Source organism: Scyliorhinus canicula, chromosome 28 (assembly GCF_902713615.1).
Source record: "Scyliorhinus canicula chromosome 28, sScyCan1.1, whole genome shotgun sequence".
Taxonomy (NCBI): Eukaryota; Metazoa; Chordata; class Chondrichthyes; order Carcharhiniformes; family Scyliorhinidae; genus Scyliorhinus; species Scyliorhinus canicula.
The window spans coordinates 17,817,815-17,839,915 of NC_052173.1; the positions used below are offsets into that span (position 1 = coordinate 17,817,815).

The 22,101-nt window shown below is 50.7% G+C and overlaps 1 protein-coding gene across 1 annotated transcript in view; it reads right to left on the reverse strand.

Moving 5' to 3' along the window:
- The window catches only part of LOC119958103 (intermediate filament protein ON3-like), a 69,092-nt gene that overhangs the window by 37,234 nt on the left and 9,757 nt on the right, over positions 1 to 22,101 (reverse strand). Inside the window, exons 3-9 of the mRNA XM_038786331.1 lie at positions 21,398 to 21,458; positions 20,225 to 20,320; positions 19,718 to 19,882; positions 12,826 to 12,951; positions 8,205 to 8,425; positions 5,887 to 5,930; positions 2,195 to 2,340 (exon numbers count right to left, since the gene is read on the reverse strand). Coding sequence (XP_038642259.1) covers positions 2,195 to 2,340; positions 5,887 to 5,930; positions 8,205 to 8,425; positions 12,826 to 12,951; positions 19,718 to 19,882; positions 20,225 to 20,320; positions 21,398 to 21,458 — 859 coding nt within the window. The remainder of the gene's footprint in view (positions 1 to 2,194; positions 2,341 to 5,886; positions 5,931 to 8,204; positions 8,426 to 12,825; positions 12,952 to 19,717; positions 19,883 to 20,224; positions 20,321 to 21,397; positions 21,459 to 22,101) is intronic.

Sequence of the window (22,101 nt, forward strand, 5' to 3'; positions counted from 1 at the left end):
CCCTGATGGGCTGAGTTCCCGACTGCGTGGTTGACGTGTGGTCTCAGCGGTCGGGAACCGGGCATGGCGGCTGCGGACTGTGTCTAGCGCCGCCACAGTCGGTTCGGCGCCGTGCTGCTGGCCGAGGGTACTTTTGCGAGGGCTGGTGTGGTGGGGGGTTGGCCATGGGTTGTTGTCCTCAGGGGCAGTATTTGGCAGGTCAGGTTCGTGCACGGCCAGCACTATGGTGTACGGCGCGATCGCTGCTGGTCACCATGCAATTGCACAGCCACGGACCCAGCCATTCTCTGGCCATTTTTGGAGCGGGAGCCGGGCGATTTACCTGGTGCTGCTGCCAGCCCCTCACCGGTCCCTGGATTGGTGAGGGTTCAGTGCCGATTTTGGCTTCGTAAAACACCACGGGCAAGATTCTCCCGTATCCGGCGGGGCGGAATGACATGAACCACTCCGGTGTCGGGCCGCCCCAAAGGTGCAAAATCCTCTGCACCTTCAGGGTCTAGGCCCACCCCGGGGGGTTGGCGCCCCAGCGGGAAAGGGGCTTGGCGCCACACCAACCGGCTCCGAATGGCCTCCGCCGGCCAGCGCGAGTCGGCACACGCGCAGGAGTGCCATTGTGTGCTGGCGTCATCCCCACAAATGCGCACAGGGATTCACTTCCGCGTCAGCCATCGCAGAGGACCACAGTGGCCGATGCGGAAGGAATAGAGTGCCCCCACGGCACAGGCCCGCCCGTGGATCGGTGGGCACCGACCGTGGACCAGGCCACCGTGGCAGCACCTCCCAGGGCAACATCCCCCCACCACCCCCCCCCCCCCCCCCCCCCCCAGGAATCCCAGAGCCCGCCTGCGCCACCAGGTCCTGCTGGTAAGGGACCTACTCTGATTTACACCGGCGGGACTGACTACAGGTGGGCGGGACTTCGGCACCCATTGTGTCGCGCCTGACCTCGCCATTCTCCGAGGCGGGCGGCGCGACTCACGCCGGGCATAATTCTGAGGGGCGGGATAATTGGGAGGACGGCGGGGGCGGGATTCACGCCGACATCCGGTGATTCTCCCACCCGGCGGGGGGGTTGGAGAATCCCGCCCCACAGTTTCCATGCCGGCGTCAGCACTTAGCCGCAAAATCGGAGAATCCAGCCATTAGTTTCAGAAACGGAGAATCCCGCCTGACACCTTTTGTAATTAGTGCATCTTTCAGTTCTGGTCCCATTTTCTCCATTGCCTCTCTATATTTTACAAGAACAGTGGGGCTGGATGGTCCGCAACCCTGTGCCGAAATTGTGTTTGGCGTGGGGGCAGAGAATCAACTTTCCTGACGGAATCAGACCCGGCACCGCTCCGGCGATTCTCCGGGCCCTGAATATCCGCGCATCCACGAATTGCGCCGCCCGGCTGGGGGGCCACTGCCAGAGGCCCACCCAGCGACACTCCACTCCTGACCGGCCGATTTTCCCACGGCGTGGAACTAACATGGTATGGTTGGTCGGGACTCTCGCGTGGCGGCTGCGGACTCAGTCAGTGGCTGCACTGGTGGGGGGAGGCAGGGGGATTGGGCACCGGGGGGACCATATGGGCGGCCGGGGCACAGATCGGGCCGGTCCGATGCAGGGGCATGTGGCCGAGCGTGGGGGACCTACATTATGGAGCTGCTCCCGCTAGAGGCCGCTCCCGTGCGTATGCACGGACTCAAAACCCGAAGTGTAGGGGCCCGTGTCCACAGCCAAAGCTGCGTGATTCACTCCGGGTCCCTGACAGCCCCCTGAAGGTAAGTGAATCGGGGTTTTTTTTCCAGGAAACTCGGGAGTGCAACGCCTGTGTTTTTACGCCGGCGTGCGGACATAGTCCCATTTTGGGAGAATCCAGCCCGTGGTCACTTGGAAACCAAACAAAGTTCTTTGAGAGAATTCATAAGTGACTGTTCATTTGTGAATGTGCAAATCTATTAGTTTTCTAAATGTCACCAAAGAAGATGTCTAAAATCTGATGCGAGTTCATTGGAAAATTGCTCAAAACAGTGAACACATATGTACTAGATTATCAAGTTTTATTTCACATTTGATACCAAGAATGAGGCAAAATCCTTCATTATTCCTTATTATCAAAATCCTTTAAAGGACACATTAATGAGGTCTTGAGGTTCAAATATGATTGAAATGACCAGACATATCTTTCTGTAAAACACAAATGCTTCATTTTCTTGGATAAAAGGAGGACTCGGAGAGTGTTTTGCCATCCTTGGTTTCAATCGTCTTAACGATGAGGGATTTGTTCACTCCACTTGTTTCCAGCCCTCCACGGTTCAAGCTATCAAACTGTAACTGCGAAAGTCCATAACCTGCTGAATGGGTACAGATTTTAACACATGACAAAAGAGGATAACAATTGCACTGGAAACACAGCTTTCCTAATCTACCTATTATTACCTATTAAGCAGTAACTGTCACCAACATTAACACTGATGCAGTGCAGACATCTGCAACTGTATCAGACGGACGGAGAGGCACTGTGACTTTTCTGGGTCCATCAGATTGGTGCAACATTACTGACTTTCAGTCAAGCGTCAATCACAATCGATGTCTGACTCTAGATTCCATATTAAGGGATACTGCAACGGGAGTAAAGGAAAGAATTCAGGCTTTGGTCCTGATCTGCCCAAATAAGATTCCGTGGGCAAGCGAAGGCCAGCACTTTCTCGAAACAACAGAAAGCAAAAGGAAAAATCCGATGATCAGACCAATTTGCTCCTTTTGATAATAGGGCTCTTTCATGCGGTGTATGGAAGCTGGGGTGGGTGAGTCAGGTATTTCATTTGGGGTTTGATAGAAGGGCTCAGGGAGTGGTGATCTTGGTGGGCAAGCGGGTGAGGATTCCGATGGATAAGGTGGTGGTGAGGCAGGTACGTGATAGTGCCAGGTGCATTGGAAGGGAGGCTGGTAAATGTCCATGGCCAAATTGGGATGATGCGGGGTTTGTGAAGCGAGCATTGGGTGCTATCCTGAATCTGGATACTCATGAGCTGATAATGGGAGGTGGGGGATTTTGAACACAGTGCTGGAGGCGAAGGTGGTCAGGCCCCAGGTGCGCTCACTGACTCATTCATGGGGGGGGGCGGGCAGAGGTGGCAAAGGCATTGGCAGGGCTTGAGAGTGAGATGGGGGAGGGGGGGGGGTTGGACATGGAGATTTTTACACCCAAGGGATTGGAAATATTCACTTTTCTCCCTGGTGCACAAAGTGTTTTCAAGGATTGCCTTCTTTGTGGTGGGAAAGGCGCTGTTGGCCAGAGTTAAGAGGGCAGAGTACTCGGCAATTGTGATCTCGAAAAACGCTCCGCATTGGATGGACGTGGTATTGGAGAAGGGGGCAGCCCTGAAGCCGGGGTGGAGGATGGATGTGGGATTATTGGTGGATCAGAGCTTCAGTGGCAAGATAGGGAAGGTGATGGAGGAGTACGTGGGGTTCAATTGCACAGGGGAGGACTTGTGGTCGGTGGTTTGGGAGGCTCTGAAGATGGTGGTGAAGAATGCCAATGACTGATAGATCGATGTGGATGGGAGGTACACGGGGTAACCCGGGGCTACTGGCAAAGAGGAAGGAGTTGCAGACAAAGTTTGACCTATTTCATAGAAGATTTCATAGAATTTACAGTGCAGGAGGAGACTATTTGGCCCATCGAGTCTGCATCGGCCCTTGGAAAGAGCACCCTACCCAAGCCCACACCTCCACCCTATCCCCATAACCCAGTAACTCCACCCAACCTTTTTGGACACGAAGGGCAATTTAGCATGGCTAATCCACCTAACCTGCACATCTTTGGACTGTGGGAGGAAACCGGAGCACCCGGAGGAAACCCACGCAGACACGGGGAGAACATGCAGACTCCACACAGACAGTGACCCAAGCCGGGAATCGAACCTGGGACCCTGGAGCTGTGAAGCAACAGTGCTAACCACTGTGCTACCGTGTCACCCATATTGTCCACGGCAAAGGCAGTACATAGTTGAGAAGGGCGAGGGGGGCTGTCTTGTGAGTACGGGGAGAACGCAGGGTCGTTGTTGGCAGGTCAGCTCTGTAGGGAGGCTGTGGCGAGGGAGATAGTTTGGGTGCAGGACAAGACGGGGGAGTTAGTGGTGGCTCTGGAACATATTAATAAGGTGATCAAGGAATTCTATAGGGACTTGTATGAGTCGGAGCCACCAGAGGAGGTGCAGGAGATGAGGGAGTTTCTTGGTGGGTTAGAGGTTGGGGGAGGTGGAGAGGGTAGGGCTGGAGGAGCTTATGGGTGTGGGGGAGGTGAAGGTGGCGATTGGGCGGATGCAGGCAGGAAAGGCGGCTAGGCCCAATGGGTTCCCAGTCGAATTGTACAAGATTTAAGATACAAGATCCAACTTAAAATACTCATCCACCTTTCCAAAATTCCTCCATGGCCTTATCCCTCCCCATCTCTAAAATCCTCCAGCCCTATAACCCTCCAAGATTTGTGCTTCTGCAATTATGCCCTCTTGCACATCCCAATTTTACTGCTGCACTATGGGCAACTGTGCCTTCAACTGCCTGGACCCTAATCTCTGGAATTTCCTCTCTTAATCTGTCCTCCTTCAAAACCTACCTCCTTGACCATACTTTTGACCATCTGTCCAAAAATATGGCCCTGGATAAATTTGGTTAACAACATGGGGTGTTTTACTATAGTGAAGGTGCTACACAAATGCAAGTTGTTCATGTTGTAGTTGTTGTCATAGTAAAAGGCAGAAAGGGAATGCAATGGAGCAAGTGAGAGACCATGAAATGGTATTGGTTCACAGTTCAGCTGGCATCCTGCAGCTGGCCAGGCTATTCACAGAGGTCCAGAGGTGAACAGGAGGGCACTGTGCCCAATGGAAGGAAGACCACCAAGGTTTCCTGGGTGTATTCCAAGTACCACTGGGCTAGGAGACAATTAAAATGCTTTTGACAGAGCTTACACCCCAAATTTTAAAAAAATTAGCACATTAACAAACTAAGAGGTATTTTATATCTATGGTCCATGGATGCGACCATCAATTCACACGAGACGATGAGTAGAAGTGAACAGTGGTTTTAATCAGCTAGATCTTTGCCTGCCTGTGACTGCTCTGTACTGAGTGCCGCCTACAGGTTGCAGATCTATATACCCCCCCCCCCCCGAGGGGGCGGAGCCATAGGCGAAGCCCACAGGGGCATCTACATAACTATGTAATGCAATACACTGGTGAATGGTAGCAGTAATACATTCACCACAACCATGCTGAATCTATTACGGCAAAATATTCAAAAAGGCCCCAGCTGCATAGGTACAATAATGCCTTATCCTTCAGATTATTGGTGGGGGGGGGGGGGGGGGGGGGTACAGTTCTACAAATCCTGTCCAATACCTGCCCATTATTTTCTTTGTATGTGAGCCCCAGCAGTGAATGAAAACAAGCCATTTTACTTTAAAATTGGGGTTGTTGGGGGGGGGGGGGGGGGGGGGGGGGGAGGGGTGGGGGGGGGTACATCATAGTCAAGTTTGATTTTTCCTCTACTTAAAGGGGAGTTAATTTTAACTTCTGGCTGTAAAATTATGGATCATGGCCTGGCTTCCTCTCCATTGAAATCAATGGAAAGTTGTCTGGACTTGAGCACTGTGCAATAGGGTTCATTGTTGACTCAAAAAGGACAAAGGTTAATTTGGCACCTCACCCAACCACTTTCGGACACCAGTCCCACCCCACCCCCAACCCCGCTCACCATTTAACACCTCTTCCCAGCCCAGGCTACAGCTAAGAGAACAATCCGGTTCTTCGGACTCACTGCCATGCAAAATGTATCTTGCATTGCACAAAATGACAGAATCTGTAATTGAAGTCATTCTTGAGTACTCTTACCTTTGGTCGATTGGTGATAGGTCACATTCACTGGTGTTGACAACCTAAAATCAGAGTGTAACAGTTACTGGACTGAACGCAACCATACACATGCAGGCAGGCACACTCAGTTTGTGGATTAAATTATTAGGATAGGCTGCATAAACCTGTCTTGTATTCCCTTAAAGAGAGGAGATTGAGAGGTGGTCTGATCGAGGTAGTGACAATTTTATAAATATTTATCAGGATAGATACAGAGAACTTGTCTCCAGTGGGAAAACAAAAAACAAGGGACAGAGGCCAACATTTTGTCGGCAGGACTGGAAGGTCCTGTTGCTGTCGAATGGTGGGCCATCTCTGCCGCTGGGAATTCCTGCCTGTAACCTTCAAATTGGAGCTCGGCCGTTTCAGATGAAGATAGGAAGATCTTTTTCTCACAAATAGTTTGCAGAAACCTGGAACTCACTTCCCCAAAAGGCAGTGGACGCTGGGGGAGGGAGGGACAACTGGAGATTTTGCTCCAATCTTCATAGGCAATGCTATCAAGGGATATGGAACTTAGGCAAATTAATGGGGTTGAGATACAGATCAGCCATGATCAACTTGAACAACAGACCAGTCTCACTAGTCTGAATGCTCTGGTTCCTAGTGTGGAACTGGTCCTTCCTTTTGTTCAGAAAAACGTACAGGCTAAGGGCCAGAAATAGACAGTCATTATCAAGAATCATAGTCAGTTTGAACTCGGGTTCCCTCTCCTGCATGTCACCATATATAATCTACATTTAAAGTATTATATAAATGTGAGGTAGTATATCTGAGCTGTTTCAATTAACAACCGAGCAAATTCATCCGGGGTAACAAAAATCATTAAGCATTTATCGTCCGCTTGCTTGTTGTGGGAGCTGTAACACTCACAGCAAAAGCTGCTAGGATGGCAGATTCTACTTGAATTCCACAGCATTCAACCAGCATGGGGCAGCACGGTAACACAAGTGGATAGCACTGTGGCTTCACAGCGCCAAGGTCCCAGGTTCGATTCCCAGCTTGGGCCTCTGTCTGTGTGGAGTCTGCACGTTCTCCCCGTGTCTGCGTGGGTTTCCTCCGGGTGCTCCGGTTTCCTCCCACAGCCCAAAGATGTGCAGGTTAGGTGGATTGGCCAGGACAAATTGCCCTTAGTGACCAAAAAGGTTAGGAGGGGTTATTGGGTTACGGGGATGGGTTGGAAGTGAGGGCTTAGGTGGGTTGGTGCAGACTCAATGGGCCGAATGGCCTCCTTCTGCACTGTATGTTCGTTGTACTATCTATATAAGCTGACAGACACGTGGGCCTCCAAATCTTGTGAAAACACATGCCAGGACTCTGATTAGTTTATATTGTTAAAGATGCATCACATTGCAGCATTTAAAGATGTAGTGGTCCCCTCATCAATGTCCAAGTAGCGAGACAGAGACTTGGAATAACTTTAGGTTGGGACAGCAGCATCATATGTGCTTCAGGTTGGCAGGTGCATAAGCCATGGCATACTTACTGTCTATGCTCACTTGTTCCATGCAACCCAAATGATCTGGCATCTGCTGATCATGGATTGGAGGTGAAAGTGGGGCAAGGAGTTGCCCAACCACCTCCCCTACCCACATCATCAAGATATCAGCCAGGTCCAAATGGACTGGTGAAAAACTATTTGCCTTATTGTTTTGGGCTCCAGGCCTTCCTTCCGTTCTGACAGGACTCCCTGATATAATTCGCTTATGGCCACCTGGAGGCTGGTGCATGTCATTTCACTCAGGATAGTGGTCTCCAGCCCAATACTGGGACCCAACTGAGCCAGAGGAGCAGGTAACAGGCAGCACGGTACCACAGTGGTTAGCACAGTTGTCTCATAGCGCCAGGGTCCCAGGTTCGATTCCCGCTTGGGTCACTGTGCTCTTTCCAAGGGCCGGTCCTTCTGCACTGTACATTCTATGAACTCTTGGCATAGAGAGTCCCCAACCCTGGCTCTGTCCTGAGAGGCTGGTACGCCACCCTCCGCCTTGGTGTTATTTACCTGGCATGGAGTGGGCAGAGATTGAGTCCCCAGCAAGGCTGCCCAGGAAGAACTGGAAATGGCAGACACCAAAGGCAACCATGTCCTTGGTCACCTTCTGATGGGTTCCACTGAACCGACACCAGAAATTCAACTGTCTCCATATCTCTCTCTTGCTCTAGGGCCACATTGTGCAACACGCTAACAAGGATACCCTTAACTAGAACCCTCCTTTTGTGCATCCCTGAATGTGGCCCTCTTGAAAACAGACAAACTCATTGAATTCAAGCAGTCAAGAGGTACTGAATGTACTAACCTGCTCTCTTCTCCTTCAAGCAGTTTTTTGTAAGTGGCAATTTCAATGTCCAAGGCAAGTTTAGTGTTCATCAGATCTTGGTACTCTCGGACCTGGCGAATCATTTCCTTGTTAGCTTTCTCTATGGCTTCCTGTAAGTCGGCAATGCGTTTTTTAGCTTCCACGAGAGCCATTTCACCACGTTCCTCTGCTTCTGCGATTGCTGCCTCCAGCTGCTCTTTCTATGACATATGAAAAAACTGTCAGTGCTAAGTGAGCCAGACCCCATCTTAGGTTACGATTGAGTTGAGAGAAACTGCATCTTCCAACGGCCGGGGTGGAAAAAGAGAGTCTGGTACCAGGCCCTCCCCTGTCTCCCCAAAAACAAAAGCTAATGGGGCTTGGGAGGGGTGGGGGGGGGGGGTCAATTAACAAGTTCAGAGCCAAGATTGACAGATTCTTTTTGTTGAGCAATTGTTCTCAACAATAAACAAATGAAATGGTGGAACAGGCTCAAGGAGATCAAGTCTGACATGGCAGCGCAGTATTAAAGGCAATGCTGCCCTGGCGGAGGGACATCTTTCAGCTGAGATCTTAAATTGGGGCCCTGTGTGCCCTCTCGGGTGAAACGAGCCCATGGCACTATTTTGAAGAAGATATGGGGATTACTCCCTAGTGTCCAAGCCAATATATATTCCTCAATTAACAGCACAACACAAACTGCTGTTTGAGGGAGTTTGCTGTGTGCAAAATGTTTGCCATGCATCTTCCATTCCAGCAGTGATTCTACTTCAAAAAGCATTGAATTGGTTGTAATCCTCCATTCCCATTCCTTGAGCTATAACATAGGAAACCAATACTGTACTCTCTTAGTTCGTCAGCCAATGTAGCCCAGGCTCATTTATGTTGCAAGTTCCCTTTCTCCTTGCAAGTACATTTTGTCATGTTATTAAAAATAAAATGGAGTTGGTTAGGACCTTCAACGAGGCGAGGGAGGGGGGGGGGGGGGGGGGAATTGCATTCCCTTTGCCCCTGACGATGTCTCGGGCGCTGATCTCCTTGATCCTTAAGCGGGACAAGGATCCCCTGCAGTGTGGGTCATACAGGCCGATCTCACTCCTGAATATGGACGCCAAGTTGTTGGCAAAGATCTTAGCCACGAGGATAGAAGATTGTGTGCCACAGGTTATCCACAAGGATCAAACGGGGTTTGTGAAGGGGAGGCAGCTGAACACTAATATACGGAGGCTCTTGAACGTTATTATGATGCCAGCGGTGGAAGGGGAGGCGGAGATAATGGTGGCACTAGATGCGGAGAAGGCCGTTGATAGGGTTGAGTGGGAGTACTTGTGGGAGGTGATGGAAAGGTTCGGGTTTGGGGAGGGGTTTGTCAGTTGGGTGAGGCTGTTGTATGAGGCCCCGATGGCGAGTGTGGCCACGAATAAGAGGAGGTTGGCGTATTTTCGACTATACCGAGGGATGAGGCAGGGGTGTCCCCTGCCCCCCCTACTTTTTGCGCTGGCAATTGAACCCCTGGCTATGGCGTTGAGGGAGTCAGGGGATTGGAGGGGGCTGGTCCGGGGTGGGGAGGAGCACCGAGTGTCGCTCTATGCGGATGACCTATTGTTGTATGTGGCGGACCCGGTGGGGGGAATGCCGGTGGTGATGGTGATTCTCCGGGAATTTCTCAGGGTATAAGCTTAACTTTGGGAAAAGCGAGCTGTTTGTGGTACACCCGGGGGACCAGGAGGGGGGATTGGGAGGCTCCCATTGAAAAGGACGGAGAGGAGCTTCAGGTACTTGGGGGTCCAGGTGGCCAGGAGCTGGGGAGCCTTGCATAAGCTCAACCTCACAAGGCTGGTGGAGCAAATGGAGGAGGAGTTTAAGAGATGGGGCATGTTGCCGCTGTCTCTGGCGGGTCGGGTGCAGTCAGTCAAGATGACGGTGCTCCCGAGATTTCTGTTCCTGTTCCAGTGCCTCCCCATCCTTATCCCGAAGGCCTTTTTCAGACGGGTTAACAGGAGCATTACGGGGTTTGTGTGGGCGCACGGGACCCCAAGGGTGAGAAGGGTGTTCTTGGAGTGGGGCAGGGATGAGGGGGGGGGCTGGCGTTGCCCAACCTCTGTGGGTATTATTGGGCTGCCAATGCAGCGATGGTGCGTAAGTGGGTAATGGACGGGGAAGGGGCGGCATGGAAGAGGCTGGAGATGGCATCCTGTGTGGGCACGAGCCTGGAAGCACTGGTAACGGCGCCGCTGCCGCTCCCTCCAACGAGGTATACCACGAGCCCGGTGGTGGCAGCTACCCTCAAGATTTGGGGGCAATGGAGGCGGCACAGGGGGGAGGTGGGGGCCTCGATGGGGTCCCCGATACGGGGGAACCACCGGTTTGTCCTGGGGAGAATTGATGGCGGGTTCCTGAGTTGGCACAGGGCAGGTGTCAGGAGGCTGGGGGACCTGTTCATAGATGGGAAGTTTGCGAGCCTGGGTGAGCTGGAAGGGAAGTTTGGGCTCCCCCCAGGGAACACCTTTAGGTACATGCAAGTAAGGGCGTTTGTCAGGCGGCAGGTGGCGGGGTTCCCTCTGCTGCCGCTGCGTGGGGTCCAGGAAAGGGTGCTCTCGGGGGTATGGGTTGGAGAGGGGAGGATCTCGGAAGTGTACCAGGTGATGCAGGAGGTAGACGAGGCCTCGGAGGAGGAGCTGAAGGATAAATGGGAGGGGGAGCTGGGTGAGGAGATTGAGGAGGGGACGTGGGCGGATGCCCTAGAAAGGGTGAACTCCTCCTCTTCGTGTGTGAGGCTTAGCCTCATACAGTTTAAGGTGCTGCACAGGGCTCATATGACCGGGACAAGGATGAGCTGGTTTTTTGGGAGCGAGGACAGGTGTATTAGGTGCTCAGGGAGCCCAGCAAACCATGTCCACATGTTCTGGGCATGCCCAGCGCTGGGGGAATTTTGGAAGGATGTAGCAAGGACGGTGTCGAGGGTGGTAGGATCCAGGGTCAATCCAGGTTGGGGACTCACAATATTTGGGGTTGCAGTGGAGCCGGGAGTGCAGGAGGCGAAAGAGGCCGGTGTTCTGTCCTTTGCGTCCCTAGTAGCCCGGCGGAGGATTCTTCTTCAGTGGAAGGATGCGAGGCCCCCAAGCGTGGAGGCCTGGGTCAACAATATGGCGGGTTTATTAAATTGGAGAGGGTGAAATTTGCCCTAAGGGGGTCAGTGCAGGGGTTTTTCAGGAGATGGCAACCATTCCTAGATCTCCTGGCAGAACGTTAAAAACAAAAGGTCAGCAGTAGCAACCCGGGGGGGGGGGCTGTCTCTTTGTTTCTGTTTTGGGTTAAATATCTGTTTTTTGCCAATGACGGGCGTTAATTTATTGTTTCTCTTTTGTATTTACGGGGGGGGGGTCTGTTTTTTTTTTGTTCTTAGAATTTTCTGTTATTGTTTTCTTTTTTGTGAAAATGTGAAAATTTGAATAAAAATTATTTAAATTAAATTAAATAAAAAATAAATAAAATGGATGTTAGTACCAACAACCTTTAGTCATTTTAAATTCAAAAGAATGTTTTCATGGACTTCAAAGTGTCATATTCACTGAAAGTGAACACAAAAGTGTCACAATTCCACATGTATAATGGTAGAAATGTCTTTACATGCCACCCCCCCCCCCCCAACCCACCCCCCCCCCCCCCAACCCACCCCCCCCCCCCCTTCCATTTCTACTTTTACCAGACAGTGTGGAACTGAGCCAGCCAAGTCAGAAAGGTTCCAGACTCCATCTGTGGTTTGTGCTGAGTTAGCTATCCTCAGAATGGTACAGCTACCTAAGGTCAGAGAAGAGACAATCTACCAGGCTCTCATTCCTGCTCTGTTGCTCAGTAGCTCCTGCTAGTAAGGCTGACTTGGTGGAAAATGAATGATAACAGATCGACCATCCATTTATAGAACCCATTGACTTCTCATCAATCGAGACGGTCATGAGAATAGTCCTTTTAAGTCATGTCAGACATTAGGTACTGGAGGACAACTGGCATTTGTGGAACTGGAAAATAAACACTTCTCAGAGAAACAAGATGGGAATTCCTGTGTATCATTGATCAGAAACTGAACTGGACCCAGCCATATAAATACTGTGGCTACAAGAGCAGGTCAGAGGCTGGGAATCCTGCAGCGAGTAACTCACCTCCTGACTCCCCAAAGCCTGTCCACCATCTACAAGGCACAAGTCAGGAGTGTAATGGAACACGATGCACTGCAGCAACTCACCAAGGCTCCTTCAACACATCTGTCAAACCTCTGACCTCGACCACGCAGCAGATACCTGGGTACACCACCACCTGGAAGTTACCCTCCAAGACATTTTGACTTGGGAATACATCAGCCATTCCTTCACTGTCGCTGGGTCAAAATCCTGGATCTCCCTCCCTACCAGCACAGTGGGTGTACCTACACCACATGGACTGCAGCGGGTTCAAGAAGGCAGCTCACCACCACCTTCTCAAGGGGCAATAAGTGCTGGCCTCGCCACAGATGCCCACATCTGTGAAAATCTAAATTTAACAAATGGATGTGGGGAGGGGAGGCATTCACAATTGAGAAAAACCAATGACGGAACAATTTTCAACTTCTGAAGAGAGATCTTACTTGCTTGTGCAGAGCCTGGATTTCAGAGTTTAGCCGTCCGACCTGCCTTTGCATGTCTGAAATTTCAGTCTTCATGACACGGAGATCATCGGCATGCTTTCCGGAATTTTTCTTCATATCGTTGAACTAAAATAAATTATCATCAAAGTAAAATTCATAATCATTCTTTAAAGGTGCCCAAACCATCCCTTCAATAAAGATGGCCATTATACTGACAATACCAATAGAGGTCCACACCCAAATATCAACCTATTTCACTCTTTACAGATAATGATGGACCTGTATAATCTGTTGCGTTCCAAATTGCAGCTATGTTTGTCCTCTTTATCTGTCATAGTGTTTACCCAAGTTCTTTTTTTTGTTTATTGAGAAACTTCAGGGAATGGCCAGGACCCATAGTCCAGGATGTCATGAAGTTTGATTCTTTTTTTAATTAATAATAATAATAATAATAATAATCTTTATTGTCACAAGTAGGTTAACATTAACACTGCAATGAAGTTACTGTGAAAAGCCCCTAGTCGCCACATTCCGGCGCCTGTTCGGGTCACAGAGGGAGAATTCAGAATGTCCAATTCACCTAACAGCACGTCTTTCAGGACTTGTGGGAGGAAACCGGAGCACCCGGAGGAAACCCACGCAGACACGGGGAGAACGTGCAGACTCCACACAGTGACCCAAGCCGGGAATCGAACCTGGGACTCTGGAGCTGTGAAGCAACAGTGCTAACCACTGTGCTACCGTGCTGCCCCTGTAGGCAAGATGTTGAGGTAATTCAGGAGGCTTTGGTTTTAGAATGTACGAGAAGGATAAAACTGAGGGAGGCACAGAGATCAGATTGTGGGAAATAATTTACAAACAGAGCTTATACAGCCAAGATTGAACATGCTGGGTCTCTTGTCTCTATAAAAGAGGGGCTGAAGGAATGACCTAATAGAGGCCATTAAGATTGTGCAAGGACTCCATACAGTGGACAAAACATTTCTACTTGTTAGAAGGGAAGGGGTCAGGGGAAGACGAAAACACAGCACCACAAATATAAAAGTGTCACCAATAAATCTAATTGAGAATTCAGAAGAAATGACTTTGATGGGAAAGTGATTCTAATGTAAAACACGCTACCTCAGGGAGTTATTAGAACCATAGAATCATCATACCATGGAATCCCTATAGCGAGTACGACATTCGGCCCATTGAGTCTGCACCGACCCTCTGAAAGAGCACTCTACCTAGGCCCACTCCCCACAACCCAACTTAACCTACACATCCGGAGGAAGCCCACGCAGACATGGGGAGAATGTGCAAATGCCACACAGACAGTCGCCCAAGGTCAGAATTGAACCCGGGTGCCTCGTGCTGTGAGGCAGCAGTGCTAACCACTGTGCCACCCATTATTGAGACATAGCATTGATGCATGAAGAGTAGGTGATGCTGTCGCGAGCCTTGGTTTCAACACAATGAGTGAGGCTGTCTGAGGAAAGAGGAGATCGAGTACACAGGCTGGGGAAAGAGGAGATCGAGTACATAGGTTGGGGAAACGGGATCGAGTACACAGGATGGGGAAACAGGGGATCGAGTACACAGGCTGGGTAAACAGGAGATCGAGTACACAGGCTGGGGAAAGAGGAGATCGAGTACACAGGCTGGGGAAAGAGGAGATCGAGTACACAGGCTGGGGAAACAGGAGATCGAGTACACAGGCTGGGGAAACAGGAGATCGAGTACACAGGCTGGGGAAACAGGAGATCGAGTACACAGGCTGGGGAAAGAGGAGATCGAGTACACAGGCTGGGGAAACAGGAGATCGAGTACACAGGCTGGGGAAAGAGGAGATCGAGTACACAGGTTGGGGAAACGGGATTGAGTACACAGGATGGGGAAACAGGGGATCGAGTACACAGGCTGGGTAAACAGGAGATCGAGTACACAGGCTGGGGAAAGAGGAGATCGAGTACACAGGCTGGGGAAAGAGGGGATCGAGTACACAGGCTGGGGAAAGAGGAGATCGAGTACACAGGCTGGGGAAACAGGAGATCGAGTACACAGGCTGGGGAAACAGGAGATCGAGTACACAGGCTAGGGAAAGAGGAGATCGAGTACACAGGCTAGGGAAAGAGGAGATCGAGTACACAGGCTGGGGAAACAGGAGATCGAGTACACAGGCTGGGGAAACAGGAGATCGAGTACACAGGCTGGGGAAACGGGATCGAGTACACAGGCTGGGGAAAGAGGAGATCGAGTACACAGGCTGGGGAAAGAGGAGATCGAGTACACAGGCTGGGGAAAGAGGAGATCGAGTACACAGGCTGGGGAAAGAGGAGATCGAGTACACAGGCTGGGGAAAGAGGAGATCGAGTACACAGGCTGGGGAAAGAGGAGATCGAGTACACAGGCTGGGGAAAGAGGAGATCGAGTACACAGGCTGGGGAAAGAGGAGATCGAGTACACAGGCTGGGGAAAGAGGAGATCGAGTACACAGGCTGGGGAAACAGGAGATCGAGTACACAGGCTGGGGGAAGAGGAGATCGAGTACACAGGCTGGGGAAAGAGGAGATCGAGTACACAGGCTGGGGAAAGAGGAGATCGAGTACACAGGCTGGGGAAAGAGGAGATCGAGTACACAGGCTGGGGAAACAGGAGATCGAGTACACAGGCTGGAGAAACAGGAGATCGAGTACACAGGCTGGGGAAACAAGAGATCGAGTACACAGGCTGGGGAAACAGGAGATCGAGTACACAGGCTGGGGAAACGGGAGATCGAGTACACAGGCTGGGGAAATGGGAGATCGAGTACACAGGCTGGGGAAACGGGAGATCGAGTACACAGGCTGGGGAAAGAGGAGATCGAGTACACAGGCTGGGGAAAGAGGAGATCGAGTACACAGGCTGGGGAAAGAGGGGATCGAGTACACAGGCTGGGGAAAGCGGGGATCGAGTACACAGGCTGGGGAAAGAGGAGATCGAGTACACAGGCTGGGGAAACAGGAGATCGAGTACACAGGCTGGGGAGCGAGGTGTTCGAGGACACAGGCTGGGGAAACGGGAGATCGAGTACACAGGCTGGGGAAACAGGAGATCGAGTACACAGGCTGGGGAAAGAGGAGATTGAGTACACAGGCTGGGGAAACAGGAGATCGAGTACACAGGCTGGGGAAAGAGGGGATCGAGTACACAGGCTGGGGAAAAGGGATCGAGTACACAGGCTGGGGAAAGAGTGGATCGAGTACACAGGCTAGGGAAACAGGGGATAGAGTACACAGGCTGGGGAAAGAGGAGATCGAGTACACAGGCTGGGGAAAGAGGAGATCGAGTACACAGGCTGGAGAAAGAGGAGATCGAGTACACAGGCTGGGGAAAGAGGAGATCGAGTACACAGGCTGGGGAAAGAGGAGATCGCGTACACAGGCTGGGGAAACAGGAGATCGAGTACACAGGCTGGGGAAACAGGAGATCGAGTACACAGGCTGGGGAAACAGGGGATCGAGTACACAGGCTGGGGAAACAGAAGATCGAGTACACAGGCTGGGGAAAGAGGGGATCGAGTACACAGGCTGGGGAAAGAGGGGATCGAGTACACAGGCTGGGGAAAGAGTGGATCGAGTACACAGGCTAGGGAAACAGGGGATCGAGTACACAGGCTGGGGAAAGAGGAGATCGAGTACACAGGCTGGGGAAACAGGAGATCGAGTACACAGGCTGGGGAAACAAGAGATCGAGTACACAGGCTGGGGAAAGAGGGGATCGAGTACACAGGCTGGGGAAACAGGAGATCGAGTACACAGGCTGGGGAAACAGGAGATCGAGTACACAGGCTGGGGAAACAGGAGATCGAGTACACAGGCTGGGGAAAGAGGAGATCGAGTACACAGGCTGGGGAAACAGGAGATCGAGTACACAGGCTGGGGAAACAGGAGATCGAGTACACAGGCTGGGGAAACAGGAGATCGAGTACACAGGCTGGGGAAACAGGAGATCGAGTACACAGGCTGGGGAAACAGGAGATCGAGTACACAGGCTGGGGAAGCAGGAGATCGAGTACACAGGCTGGGGAAAGAGGAGATCGAGTACACAGGCTGGGGAAAGAGGAGATCGAGTACACAGGCTGGGGAAACAGGAGATCGAGTACACAGGCTGGGGAAAGAGGAGATCGAGTACACAGGCTGGGGAAAGAGGAGATCGAGTACACAGGCTGGGGAAAGAAGGGATCGAGTACACAGGCTGGGGAAACAGGAGATCGAGTACACAGGCTGGGGAAAGAGGAGATCGAGTACACAGGCTGGGGAAAGAGGAGATCGAGTACACAGGCTGGGGAAAGAGGGGATCGAGTACACAGGCTGGGGAAAGAGGAGATCGAGTACACAGGCTGGGGAAAGAGGAGATCGAGTACACAGGCTGGGGAAACAGGAGATCGAGTACACAGGCTGGGGAAACAGGAGATCGAGTACACAGGCTGGGGAAGCTGGAGATCGAGTACACAGGTTGGGGAAAGAGGAGATCGAGTACACAGGCTGGAGAGGTTGAATGTGATCACTTTACAAAACAGCATTCTCATGTGAGAGTACAGGTAAGTGGATGATCATCCAGCAATATACAATAAAGTAATTTGAAAGCATAAATTTTTTTTTTAGAATACCCAGTTATTTTTTTTTCCCAATTATGGGGCAATTTAGCGTGGTCAATCCTCCTAACTTGTACATCTTTGGGTTGTGGGGGTGAGACCCACACAGACACGGGGAGAATGTGCAAACTCCACACGAACACATGACCCAGGGCCGGGATTCGAACCTGGGTCCTCAGTGCCATGAGGCAGCAGGGCTAACCACTGCGCCACCGTGCTGCCAAGTGAAGGAATTTTGACTTAATGGATGATGTTCGAGATTTACACGAGCAATAGCCATGCAACATTTTTGAAGACTTTGAAATGGAAAGGAATGTATCAAGCAATAAGTGATTCAGCGAGCTGGAAGTAGATCAATGCCGCAATCCATGGGTACATCACACAGACCTGGCTTTGCCAAGGACTCAGGAATTACCCTGTGGGAAGTGGAGTAGTCTCCTACCAGAAGGAGTGAAAAGTTGAACAATTCCTTCAAACTTTCAAGGCCGTCACTTACATTTATGTAGAGCCTTATCTTGAAACAAACAAGCACTTGAAATGACCATTATTCACCAATCTCATGGCGGGGGGGGGGGGGGGGGGGGAGAGGCGGGGGGGGGTGGAAATTGAATGAATGGGATTCTCCAAGGAGTCTGCCCACCTAAACCCAGGCATCATTTCAAGCTTGGGTGGCAGAATTTCGGGTGGGAAACCCACGCAGCCATTCACCTATTAAGGCCCTTAACGTGGCCATTTAATGACCTTTTAATGGCCACTTTAAGGGCCTTATCCCACCCTGCCTCAATATTTAGGCTGGCCAAAGCGGGTAGTGTGGGGAAAGTGACATTTGAACTTTCCACCATCTCGGGGGCGGTGTGGGGGGGAAGTGGGGGCCGAGGGTGCCTCACTCTTGCGCCCTCAAGACCCCCAGAATTGACCTTTTCAAAGGTCCTGAACTGCAGCACTGTGCTTGGCCGGGTTGAAGAGCCATCAGCCAATCTGATTGATGACACCTCTCACGGGCAGAACTTCCTTCTAAGGGCGGATGGAAGTCCTGTCCACTACCAATCAACACTCAAGTGAGCATTAAGTGGAAGTGGGAGTTCGAGAGTCAGCAGCTGATTGCTCGCCATCCTTAGAATTCTACCCAAGAAGAATTTTCACAGTGAGTTGTGATCTGGAACACACTGCCTGAAAGGGCGGTGGAAGCAGATTCAATAGTACCTTTCAAAAGGGTAATTTGATAGAAGGAATTATGGGGAAGAAGCAAGGGAGTGTAAGTAACTGCAGAACCCTTACCAATAGCTGACTCAGACAAAGAATGGGCGAAATGGCCTCCTTCTATGCTATACCAATAGGTGAGATGTAACTGGAAAGTTTGTTGAAATTACACTGTGGGACATTAGCAAAAGGTACAAATATATGTGCAGTAGATTCTCCCTATGTTATTCATCGGGCGCGATTCTCTGCAAATGCGGAGAGTCGTGAAGGCTGCCGTGAAACTGGCCGTGTTTCACGGCAGCCTCCGCGCCCCTACCCGGGACCCGATTCAGCGGGGCCCCGTGAACCACGGCATCGCGGGCTTAGCGAACTTCGCTAAGCCCGCGCGCCAAGGGTAACGGCGGCTGACGCGCACGATGACGTCAGCCGCGCATGCGCGGATTGAACAGCTCCAACCCACGCATGCGCGGATGACGTCATCACGCATATGCGTCAAACCCGCGCATGCGCGGGCCGCCATGCCCCTCGGCCGCCATGCCCCTCAGCCGCCCCGCGAACTGATCCAGCGGGGCGGGTAGGAACAAAGAGTGCGCGGGGTTCGGATCTGCTGCCCGCGATCGGTGTCCACCACACCACGGCCGTGCCAATCGGTGCCATGGTTGTCCGGAACGGCACTTTGCGGCCGTTTTCACGAACGGTGAGAGCAGGTGTGTTGGCGTTCGTGAAAATGGCCGTAAAGGCCTGGGAACTCGGCCCATCGGCCTGGGTAGAATCGCTGTTCGCTGTAAAAATACGGCGAGCAGCGATTCGTGTCGTGGGGCGGCCGTGGGGGGGGAGAATAGCGGGAGGTCGGGAAAAATGTCGGGAAGGCCCTCCCGCTATTCTCCGACCCGTCGTGGGGGGCGGAGAATCGCTCCCGATCATTTCTCTTTGAAGTTCAGTATTTATGTCCACATGAGATAGCAAGATTGTCTCTTTCTCTATGTGAATCACAGCATCATAGAAGGCTATTAATTGAGTGCCAATGCTGGTGCCTGTTCTCCAACTGGAGATATGTTGTGAGCCAAACATTACCTTGTTTTCCCACGAGGTCACAGTGTCTTGGCGGATTTTAACCACCATTCCTTCATATTGAGACCGGACATCATTCAGGATGCTGGACAGGTCCAGTTTACGGCTGGTGTCAACCTCCACGGTAACAGCAGTGTTCTTAATTTGGGCCTGCAGATCGTGGATTTCCTGGTTGGGCAAACAAGCAGATGTACTTCTGTTTAGCAATGCCAGTGTCCCACTTAACAGTTACAACTCTTATTTAAATAGAAATCAGAAAAGCAGACCATATTTGTATTACACACCATGTGAAAGTTGAGTCAATAGCACAAACTGCAAAACATTGTGATAAAGGTCACTTCTGCTGGTGCTATTGCAACAGTGTTAATTCAGTACAAACTTGATAAAAGATCCGAATTGCCCAAGGGGACAAAGCCAAATCACAGCTTCCTCTCCTCTGAATCCCTGAACTTACCGGTTGAAAATGGAGTGTTCACTGTGCAAACTCTCTGTGCTTAAATTGTTCTTTACCTCTTCAAATATGTCCTTCAGGAAATTGATTTCATCAGTAAGGCTCTCGAGCTTAGCCTCCAGGTCAACTTTGTTGAGATAGCTTTCATCAACATCCTACAAGGCAAAGGAGAGAAGCACAAAGTATGTGAGTTATACAGGGGGGGTGTTGAAAGGTCTCCATTGGTTTTCATTCTCCTCCAATTTTCATCCCTGCTCTCCTGAAGATGCTCACTCTGTTTAAAAACCAATTTCACATGCCACTGTAAGCATTCTTTACATATTCTTCGATTTTTCTCATTGGTCTAAGTACGGTAGGATACATGCCTACCCAATGGACTCAGCTTTGATCTCAGTGAATGTTCTACAGTCAGCTTAATTTACTTGATTTCGGCAGATTCGCCAAGGTTTTGTCGACTGTAACTGGGTGCTGATCCCCTGGCTTGTAGTGGGGATGGGAAGAGGCAGGTATGAGGAAAATAGCAGCTGGATCTCCAACACCTGCAGTAACTTTGAGGGCCAGGCAATGTCTCCACTGTTAATCTTGTAGTGGCCTTAAATAGCAAAATTCCATCTATCTCCCCATCAAAGCGTCTGCTGTGCCCACTGAAGCCTTTTTCACATTTCCCAATACCTGGCAGTGCTGGAAATCTCTGCTATAATGAGGTGCAAGTTACCTCTGACATATCTGAGAGGGCAATGAACTCTGATGCCATCATTATTACCTGATTTAAACACCCCTCTCTGTCCATTTGTGAGGAAGTGCTTGCAGCATTGGGCACGAGTGATGCCAGGTAAATCGGCTAAGTATAGAAATGGATAGGGATCTAGTGTAAAGGGTCTTCACCCCACTTTGTGCACGCAGTTGCTGTAAATACCATCCACCCCTCCACATCATTAATTCCTTGCAAACATCAACAGGTTTTCAAATGTAGGGTTTGGTGGTGGGAGGTGGGGAGTGATCACAGCTGGTTATCAGGACTGGCAGGTGGATGGATGGGTGGATGGATATACACATGGGCGTCCGCACCTAAATGCCATTGGAGCATCTGACTGCCACCTTGGCGGAGAGCAGATAACTTGGCTCAAGTTGGAGACCAGGCCCATTTTATCGTACTGGATGGTACATTGCCCACTTGAGTGGTAGAGATCTCCTGTATTTTCTATGGGGATTGACGTTCAGCTTGAACCCACCTTCTTGATCATTACAAATTCGTTCTCCCTCTCCGTACGCAAGTTGATTTCATCTTCATACCTTCAGAACAAAGAGAAACGTCATCTTAACTGTTTGCTTGAAAGGGCTGTCTGCAGAAATTCCAAGTAATTAACTGTAGAATCACAGAATGGTTACAGCACAGAAGGAAGGCCTTTGGCCCATTGAACTCTTCAAGAACAACTAATCTCATCCCATTCCCGTCCTTGCCCCTTGGCCCCTTCACGTTTTCCCTCTTCAGCTAATTATCCAATTCCCTTTTGAAAGCCATGATTGAATCTGCCTCCACCACACTCTCAGGCAGTGCATTCCAGATGTGCAATAGAACAGTACAGCACAGAACAGGCCCTTCGGCCCTCGATGTTGTGCCGAGCAATGATCACCCTACTTAAACCCACGTAACCCGTATACCCGTAACCCAACAATCCCCCCATTAACCTTACACTACGGGCAATTTAGCATGGCCAATCCACCTAACCCGCACATCTTTGGACTGTGAGGAATCAATCTGCAAAGTATTTCTCAATAGAAGTTACAATAATCATGAACCATGTTTAATCACTTTAGAAAGCATATTTATAGAGTGCACAGATGACAAATACTCTCCTATGAGTTTATCAGCCTCTGTTTTAATATCCAGGGTACTGCTTCCCAATTTGTGACCCACCCCATCTATTCTCACTGG